This window comes from Euleptes europaea, chromosome 1, assembly GCF_029931775.1.
Source record: "Euleptes europaea isolate rEulEur1 chromosome 1, rEulEur1.hap1, whole genome shotgun sequence".
NCBI lineage: Eukaryota > Metazoa > Chordata > Lepidosauria > Squamata > Sphaerodactylidae > Euleptes > Euleptes europaea.
In genome coordinates this window covers 8,596,489-8,606,565 of record NC_079312.1, presented here as the reverse complement: position 1 = coordinate 8,606,565, position 10,077 = coordinate 8,596,489, and the positions used below count along the sequence as shown (strand labels likewise).

Below are 10,077 nucleotides of genomic sequence, written 5' to 3'. Positions count from 1 at the left end.
GAAGAGGCTTCAGCAGGGTATGATGCCACAGAGTCCACCCTCCAAAGGGTGAGTTTATCATTTCACCACCTGTGCTCACACTAATGAAGACCTTCGCTTCTGGGTTGTGGAACAAGTATCAGCTGCGTCTTCTCAACAACAGAGACTTTTAAAGAGGAGGGAAACGTTTTGAATCTACACTCTGGGAACTCTTGCACCAAAGGGTTTGAATGGGGAAATTGATCGGCTTTGTCTGCAATGGTTTTCGGTATTAACTCAGCATTTCATGGGTGCATTGGTGTTGTTGTTTAAGAAAAAAAAAAAACTTCTCCAGCTAAAGAGCATAGTAGCCTTTCTCTCACTTTGCCCCACATTTTCTCTCTCTAACCTCTCTTCTAATTAGGAAAAGTCAGAACAGATTACATCATACAAGCTCTATTTAAGGAAGGCTGTGATCACCTTTCAGTACTATCTCTTTTGGGTTGACAATGAGGAGCACACTCTGTAATGCCAGCCCGGTTTTGTATGTACATTATAAGGAAATTCTATAAGTTTGGGTGATATGCAATTGGTTAGATTCATTTAATAGCTACATTTGATTTTTTTAACAGAAAGAATTATTGTACCTACACACCCTGGATGTATGCTTATACATTCCTAAATATTTTTTTTCATGAAATGTTTTTATTTTCCATTTACTTACAACCCAAAACAAAACCATACAAACATGTCAAACATTACAATACAGAATTTTTTAAAAAAAGGTAAAGGTTCCCTGTGCAAGCATCGGGTCATTCCTGACCCATAGGGTGACGTCACATCCCGACATTTACTAGGCAGACTTTTTTTATGGGGTGGTTTGCCAGTGCCATCTCCAGTCATCTTTCCTTTACCCCCAGAAATCTGGGTACTCATTTTACCGACCTCGGATGGATGGAAGGCTGAGTCAACCTTGAGCCGGCTAACAGGAACTGACTTCTGTCAGGATCGAACTCAAGTCGTAAGCAGAGCTTGGACTGCAGTACTGCAGCTTACCATTCTGCGCCACGGGGCTCCTATGTACAATACAGTACATAACAATAAACTTCCCTATTCTAACATATAACAAAACAACACTATTCTGGGTGAATACCATTTTACTACATTCTATCTTCCTCTTACTTTCATTTAATAAAAAATTAACTTCATTTTATTATTTTTACTAGTGAATTGCTTGTCTATTCAAACGTTCTTTTTGTATTCTAGATAATGCATACTGTTATAACTAACTTTAACTATTGCTTATTCATATTGAATACTATATATTCCAGTTAATAAAAGACAAAGAGCTTAATTGAATTCCCTAGATTCTAGTCATCATCTACCATATACATTGATAAGATTATATTACTCAGCAACTTTTCTTAGATTTAAAAAGCAGTTTAAGACACATATTCATGATACAATTTCCAGCTTTTCTTAAATACTTCCATGGGTCTTTTGTTCACATCTTATGTACATTCCTAAATATAGCGTAGCAACACCAAACTGGATTGTAAGTAAAAAAACGGCATTTTTGACAGGAAAATGAAAGATTTTAGAGTATCTTCTTTACTTTTACCATGGATCTATGAATAGTTTAAGGGGGGAAAGCATAATGATCTTCAGCAGGAAATTTGTTTCGCTTTACTGAAGAAAATTGTGTGTATAATTTTAGTACCTTTAGGCAGCACAGATCTGTGAATTTCAAAGATGGATTGATAGAATAGGTGTGCTATTTCTTTGAGCTACCATCCCTGCCCTCCCGAGCGGTTCAGCTTTATGTGCCCTTTTGACACATGGGCACCCTTCCCTAAAGGAGTATGGGGGGAGGTGTGTTTAGGACTCAGTTGATCTGTTGTGATCTGTTCCCCCCAGTATATGCTATACCACTGCCTGATGGGCCCATGACTGAAACCCTCATCCAGGCTTGCCAGTTCTGACTCCGGAAATTCTGAGAAATCTTGGAATTGAGCTTGGAGTGGGCTCTGTGTGGGAAGGAAAAGGAGATCAGTGGAGATGTGAAACCCTAGGGTCTTCTCTCTGAAGCTGCTATTTGTTCCAGGGAGACGGGTCTGTGTGGTTTGGAGATCAGGTGTAATTCTCAGGGAATCCAAAGCTCCATGTAGACAGTGACAATCCTCTGTGACTCATCTGTGGGGTACCCTGGAGTGTTGCTCACATCACAGTCCTATTATGGTTATACAGTTGCTCGGTTTTTCATCCCAATGAGAGAGGGAGTCAAGGGGTGTGGCGGCATCTGTGGGTGGGGACTGGCTGTACCTTTTCTGTCCCTCAGTGGACTGACATCAGAAACCACTCTGTGACTGGTGGGTGTCACCAGGGTACTAGCTGTAAGTAAGTTCATTCATATGCTTTAACCACTGTGTGCGAAAACAAGCTTTCCTCACACTACTGACATTTATATGGTTTCACCCCTATGCAAATCGTATGATGGTAAGTAAGCTGATTATGGAGACGGAAGCTTTTCCGACACTCGACATTTATATGGTTCCTCCTGTGTGAATCCTTTGATGGGAAGAAAGTTTTACATTACTACTTAAGCTTTTCCCGCACTCCAGGCATTTATATGGTTTCTCCTCCATGTGAATTCTTTGATGGGAAGTAAGACTGTCACTCCACCTGATTTCCCCACACTCCAGGCATTTATATGGTTTCTCCCCTTTGTGAATTCTTTGATGGGAAATTAGGTTTCCACTATCACGGAAGCTTTTCCCACACTCCAGGCAGGTATATGGTTTCTCCCCTGTGTAAACTCTTTGATGGTAAGTAAGACCATTATTCGAACTGAACCTTTTCCCACACTCCAGGCATTTATATGGTTTCTCCTCCATGTGAATTCTTTGATGGGAAGTGAGACTGTCGCTCCACCTGGTTTTCCCACACTACAGGCATTTATATGGTTTCTCCCCTGTGTGAATTCTTTGATGGGAAATTAGGTTTCCACTATCACGGAAGCTTTTCCCACACTCCAGGCAGGAATATGGTTTTTCCCCTGTGTGAACTCTTCGATGGTAAGTAAGACCATTATTCGAACTGAACCTTTTCCCACACTCCAGGCATTTATATGGTTTCTCCTCCATGTGAATTCTTTGATGGGAAATAAGACTATCTCTCCGCCTGAAGTTTTTCCCACACTCCAGACATTTATATGGTTTCTCCCCTGTATGGATCATTTGATGGGAAGAAAGTACGTCATTATTACAGAAGCTTTTCCCACACTCCAAACATTTACATAGGTCCTGCCCTGTGTGAATTCTTTGATGTTTAGTAAGATGGCCATTCCGACTGAAACTTTTCCCACACTCTATGCACTTATAAGGTTTCTCCCCTGTGTGAATCCTTTGATGGATAGTAAGCATGCCATTATAAATGAAGCTTTTCCCACACTCCAGGCATGTAAATGGTTTCACCCCTGTGTGAATCCTTTGATGGATAGTAAGGGTTCCCCTGTGACTGAAGCTTTTCCCACACTCCAGACATTTATATGGTTTCTCTCCTGTATGAACTCGTTGATGTCTAGTAAGATTGCTATTCCATCTGAAACTTTTCCCACACTCCAGGCACTTATAAGGTTTCTCCCCTGTGTGAATCCTTTGATGGATCGTAAGACTGCCATTATAACTGAAGCTTTTCCCACACTCCAGGCATTGATATTTCTCCCCTGTGTGAATTCTTTGATGGGAAGTAAGTCTGCGATTATTTCTGAAGCTTTTCCCACACTCCAGGCATTTATATGGTTTTTCCCCTGTGTGAATTCTTTGATGGGAAGTAAGACGGTCATTCCGACTGAAGCTTTTCCCACACTCCAGGCATGTAAATGGTTTCTCCCCTGTGTGAATCCTTTGATGGGCAGAAAGTTTTGCATTATTACTGAAGCTTTCCCCACACTCCAGACATTTATGTGGTTTCTCTGTGTGAATTCTTTGATGGGAAGTACGATTGTCATTCCGACTGAAGCTTTTCCCACACTCCAGGCATTGATATGGTTTCTCCCCTGTGTGAATCCTTTGATGGGTAGTAAGGGTTCTCCTGTGACGGAAGCTTTTCCCACACTCCGTGCAGTTATAAGGTTTCTCCCCTGTGTGAATTCTTTGATGGGCAGAAAGTTCTGAATTATTACTGAAGCTTTTCCCACACTCCAGACATTTATATGGTTTCTCCCCTGTGTGAATCCTTTGATGGGAAGTAAGACTCCCATTACAACTGAAGCTTTTCCCACACTCCAGGCATTGATATGGTTTCTCCCCTGTGTGAATTCTTTGATGGGAAGTAAGACTGTCATTCCGACTGAAGCTTTTCCCACACTCCAGGCATTGATATGGTTTCTTCCCTGTGTGAATACTTTGATGGAAAATGAGATTTTCATTCCTTCTGAAACTTTTCCCACACTCCAGACATTTATATGGTTTCTCTCCTGTATGAACTCTTTGATGTCTAGTAAGATTGCCATTCCAACTGAAACTTTTCCCACACTCCAGGCACTTATAAGGTTTCTCCCCTGTGTGAATCCTTTGATGGATAGTAAAACTGCTATAATAACTGAATCTTTCTCCACACTCCAGGCATGAAAATGGTTTCTCCCCTGTGTGAATTATTTGATGGGAAGTAAGTCTGCAATTATTTCTGAAGCTTTTCCCACACTCCAGGCATTTATATGGTTTTTCTCCTGTGTGAATTCTTTGATGGGAAGTAAGAATGTTATTCCGACTGAAGCTTTTCCCACACTCCAGGCATGTAAATGGTTTCTCCCCTGTGTGAATCCTTTGATGGGAAGAAAGTTTTGCATTATTACTGAAGCTTTCCCCACACGCCAGACATTTATGTGGTTTCTCTGTGTGAATTCTTTGATGGGAAGTAAGACCGTCATTCCGACTGAAGCTTTTCCCACACTCCAGGCATTGATATGGTTTCTCCCCTGTGTGAATCCTTCGATGGGTAGAAAGTTTTCCACTCTTCCTGAAGCTTTTCCCACAATCTAAGCATTTATATGGTTTCTCTCCTGTGTGAATCCTTTGATGGGTAGTAAGGGTTCCCCTGTGACTGAAGCTTTTCCCACACTTCGTGCAGTTATAAGGTTTCTCCCCTGTGTGAATCCGTTGATGGAAAGTAAGACTCCCATTATGACTGAAGCTTTTACCACACTCCAAGCATGTATATGGTTTTCCCCCACTGTGAATTGTTTGATGGGAAGTAAGGTCTCCACTCCTACTGAAGATTTCCCCACACTCCAGGCATTTATATGGTTCTTCCCTTGTATGAATTCTTTGATGGGAAATTAGGTGTCCACTCCTCCTGAAGCTCTTCCCGCACTCCATGCATTTATATGGTTTCTCCCCTGTATGAATTCTTTGATGGCGAATTAGGTGTCCACTCCTCCTGAAGCTCTTCCCACACTCCAGGCATGTGTATGGGTTCTCCCCAGTATGAATTCTTTGATGGATGGCAAGTTTTCCACTCAGTTGGAAGCTTTTCCCACACTCCAGGCATTTATATACTTTTTTTCTGGTACAGGTGTTTTGTTGAATTTTAATAACTGATTTTTCAGGAAAACTTCCTGTCCTTGCAATGCGCTCACTCCTCTTCCCTCCTTGGTATATTTTTTCCTGTAGAGAGTGGTCGCCCTGTAAAAGACTGGAATTATTCCTCCCTTTATGTGAATGTTTTCCCTCCTTCTTCCTCAGAGCATCATAATGTTCAACCTTCTCTTTCGTGTCTGAATACATATCAGCTTTCTCCTTCACGGGATGATCTTTTCCTTTGCTCGCTGACTCCCAAACATCTCCTGCTGAAAGAAATGGGAACCTGGTGTTATGATATGACAGTTTCCACAAATACCTAATTTGAAATCCAGTAGCACCTTAGAAACCAACAAGAGTTTCTGGCTAGAAGCTTTCAAGAGTGAAGGATCCTTTCATAGAATCATAGTGTTGGAAGGGCTCACTAGGGTCATCTAGTCCAACTCCCTGCACAATGCAGGAAATACACAACTACCTTCCCCCCCCCACGCACACACCCAATGACCCCTACTCCATGCCCAGAAGATGGCCAAGATGCCCTCCCTCTTATGAACTGTCTAAGGTCATAGAATCAGCATTGTTGACAGATGGCCATCCAGTCTCTGCTTAAAAACCTCCAGGGAAGGAGAGCTTACCACCTCCAGAGGAAGCCTGTTCCACTGAGGAACTGCTCTGTTAGAAATTTCTTCCTAATGTCTAGATGGAAACTCTTTTGATTTAATTTCAACCCACTGGTTCTGGTCCGACCATCTGGGCAACAGAACACAACTCGGCACCCTCCTCTATATGACAGCCCTTCAAGTACTTGAAGATGGTTATTATGTCCCCTCTCAGTCTTCTCCTCTTCAGGTTAACCATACCCAGCTCCTTCAACCTTTCCTCACAGGACTTGGTTTCCAGACCCCTCACCATCTTTGTTGAGGGAAATCTCTGAGTCCTTATATCCTAGTCAGAGAGTGGGAAGGGTGATGCAAAGAAGAAACTCAGGATGCAGACGTACAGTGCACCTTGTAAGAAGATAGATTACAGCGTAACAGAAATGCTTAGAAAATTAGCATTTAGCAGAAAATTAGCATTTGTAGTGCGACAAGAATATTAAAGTCATCAATCTTACATTGTAATCTCTCCTTGAAGCTTCTTTGGATAAGGACTGCAACTCTCAGGTCAGCAAATGAATGATCTGGAAGATTAATATAATCTGCCACTGGCTTTCAAGTGGTCGTTTTTAATGTCAGATTTATGTCCATTTATTCTTTTGCATAGGGACTGACCTGTTTGTCTGATGTACAGAGCGGAAGGGCATTGCAGACGTTTGTTGACATATATATAAAACACTGAAAGAGGAACAAGTGAATGAACCTGAGATGGTATGGCTGGTGTTGTTAGATCCAGTGATTTTTTAAATTTTATTTTATTAGATTTATACCCAACTCTACAACAAAGACCATATATGGAACGAGAAATGCCTGATGTTCAAGCTGGATTCGGAAGAGGCACTAGAGATCAGTGGAGCATACGAGAGAATTTCAGAAGAAAATCAGCTTGTGTTTCATAAATTACAGCAAAGCTTTTGACTGTGGATCATGAAAAGCTGTGGCTGGTTTTAAAGGAAATGGGAGTGCCACCACATCTGATCATTTTGATGCGCAACCTGTATTCTGGACAAGAGGCCACGGTTAGGACAGGATATGGAGAAACAGAATGGTTTCTAATTGGCAAAGGTGTTAGACAAGGATGTATTTATCCCCCTACCTCTTCAATCTGTAAGCAGAACATATCATTAGGAAAGCTGGATTAGATTTAGAGGAAGGTGGAGTGAAAATTGGGGGGAGGAACATTAACAATGAGATATGCTGATGATACTACATTACTGGCAGAAAATAGCGAAGACTTGAAACGACTACTGCTGAAAGTTAAAAGAGAAAATGCCAAAGCAGGACTGCAGCTGAACATCAAGAAAAAAGTATTGAATACAGGAGAATTACACAACTTTAAGGTTGACAATGAGGAAATTGAAATTGTTGAAGACTTTCTATTCCTTGGTTCCATCATCAACCAAAAGGGCAGCCAAGAAATCAGAAGGAGATTGAAACTGGGAAGGGCAGCCATGAAGGAGCTAGAAAAGATTCTGAAGTGTAAGCATGTGTCACTGGCAACCAAGATCAGGTTAATTCATGCCATCGTATTAACTATTACTATGCATGGGTGTGAGAGCTGGACAATGAAGAAAGTAGATTCCTTGGAAATGTGGTGTTGGAGGAGAGTGTTAGGGATAACCTGGACAGCCAAAAAAACAAATCAGTGGGTTTTAGATCAAATCAAGCCTGAACTGACCCTAGAAGCCAAAATGACTAAACTGAGGCTGTCGTACTTTGGACATATGAGAAGACAAGAGTCACTGGAAAAGACAATCATGCTAGGTAAAGCTGAGGGCAGCAGGAAAAAAGGAAGCCCCAACAAGAGATGTATTGACTCTCTAAAGGAAGCCACGGCCCTCAATTTGCAAGCTGCCTTCAACTTTCCTTACATCAGGTGGGTACTGGAATCCCACAAATATTTGTTGTAGATCCAGCAGGTGAGAATCTCTCTCTGAGGGACTGGAAGAGACCTGTATCAGACAAACGGAGCCTTGACTCTCAAAAGGGTTCACCTCAAAAATGTCATTGGTCTCTAAGGTGCTGCTGGACTGAAGTCTTGCTGTTCCACTGCAGACGAACATGGCTACCCTCTAAAACTATCCACAAATATCTGTGTATTTTTGCTTTGTAACAGCTGTGTTTGTACTCTGCTTAATGCTCAGGAGCTTAGCTCAAACAGTTTGTACAAGAACTGAGTTTGTAGATCCTGAGATGAACAAAGTCATGAATGCCACCAGACCTGAGGGCCAGAAACAGGTAGCGTAATCAGATAGCAGTCTGAGGGTCAATATTGGGCTATCCTAGGTCTGGAACCAAAGTGTCAGTATCAAAAGGGAAGTTCAAATGTCAAGTCAAAGTCTGTTCCAAGGTCAAGGCCACAAGAGTTGCAGGAATGATCAGAGGATCAAGGAACATAGGGTAATAGTAACAAGTTGTTCCCACATCAGCCTGGATGCAAGCACCTACTTAAATAAGCCTAAGAAGAACCAGCTGTTGCTGGTTCCTCTGACTCAGCACTCTCTGCTGGAGGGAGCTCATTATTCTCATCGCTCTCAGCCAGTAGTGCTCTTCATAGTGCTTGTAACCTAGCACTCCTTCTATGCTCGAGTAGGACTGTTCTGCACCTTTGGCGGTGCTACTGTTGAACACAGGGGAGTCCTCTGCTCTGGGTGGTTGTAGGCATGGGGGACATTCCACCATCTGTGTCTGATTAGCTTGCTTCTGTTCCTCTCTTCTACTGCGTAAAGGTCCTCTTCGTCTGAGGAAGCCTCAGCAGGCTGCCCCATGACAGACTAGATGGTATTAACTAATCTGCGGCCTGTGGCAATTAGATTAACAAACTTTCACAGGTACTGTGATTAGCTGAGAGACAAGGGAGAATTTGCATTCTGGCCTAATTGCTTAAGAAATCACAGGCATTTCCTGCCTTGGGAGTTATAGGAAGGAGACATACAGGCTTTAACAAGGGGGGCAGCTGTTCTTGGTTTTTTTTGGGGGGGGGGATGTCTGGGGTAGCAATGTTTTGACAAAGCTGTCAGAAGCAACCATCAACCAGCAGAGAGACATCGGCACTTGACCGGATGAAGTATGACCAGCTACCTGAAACAAGTAACTGGGATGATTTTAATCTGATTAACAAACCAGGATCTAATAAATCAAATTTGTCTCACTCTTTAAACATCACAGAGGTAAGATAAGAGTGAGGAGATGAGATGCAGTTTTACATATTTGATTTTCCTATCCTCAGATCTTTTGGTCCATGGTGTTCAACTGTTGGTTTTTTGCACAAAAGGCCCTTGGCTGTTAATCAGAAGAGACAAATTCTGGATAGGGTTTAAAATATGCTGGGAAAGCCAGGATTACTATACAGCTTACCCCGGACCCTTCCCAATCACAAGTAACACTGCTCTGGGCTGGAGTGGGGAGGTAAAGTGAGTTCATTGGACAGCTGTCTGGGGTTGCTTTGGATTGTGTCTCTGTGCTGAAGCACATCCTTTATTTTGCAGGCACAGTGTCTCTGCGTGAAGGCCTGTCCTGTCCAGCTAAAGGGAGCTCAGGAGAAACAGGGCTGTCAAACACCCTTGCCAGAGAGTGCCTCTCAGAGAAGACAATACTTGGCTTGACTGTGCATAAGTGATCTGAGAATGGAGAAGAAGTCGCCGATTTTCATAGATTCAACGCCTACAGGCATCATTTCAGCCTTCACAGTTCATCCAAGATCTTTGGAGGAGAAACTCTAACTGTGCGGATAAATAAGGCCACAGAAATCCACCCACCCTTGGAAGGAAGCACAGGCAACACCCAGTCCCAGGACAGATATCTAAGCAGCTACCTGCCAGTCCCTCCTCTTCATCAGAGCTCAGGAGAAACAGCTCTTCCTCCTCTTCCAGCTGGGATATCAG

General features: G+C 42.6%; 1 protein-coding gene across 1 annotated transcript; it reads right to left on the bottom strand.

The window, feature by feature from the left end:
- Positions 1-2,467: 2,467 nt before the first annotated feature.
- Positions 2,468-8,256, bottom strand: LOC130482989 (zinc finger protein 883-like). The gene is made up of 4 exons (XM_056855912.1): positions 8,065-8,256; positions 5,207-5,348; positions 2,972-4,453; positions 2,468-2,526 (listed from the first exon to the last, which is right to left on the bottom strand). The coding sequence occupies exons 1-4, from the start codon at positions 8,254-8,256 to the stop codon at positions 2,468-2,470; spliced, it is 1,875 nt and encodes a 624-aa protein (XP_056711890.1).
- Positions 8,257-10,077: the final 1,821 nt, after the last annotated feature.

What these genes read in the sequence shown, in the direction of transcription:
- LOC130482989 (XM_056855912.1), bottom strand. Translation starts at nt 8,256, where the DNA reads ATGTTCGTCTGCAGTGGAACAGCAAGACTTCAGTCCAGCAGCACCTTA. An exon ending in GATTCCAGTACCCACCTGAT is followed by an intron (nt 5,349 to 8,064) that starts GTAAGGAAAGTT and finishes ACAGGGGAGAAA; the next exon opens with CCATATAAATGCATGGAGTG. An exon ending in GGAGTGTGGGAAAAGCTTCC is followed by an intron (nt 2,527 to 2,971) that starts GTGATAGTGGAA and finishes TTCCCATCAAAG; the next exon opens with GATTCACACAGGAGGAACCA.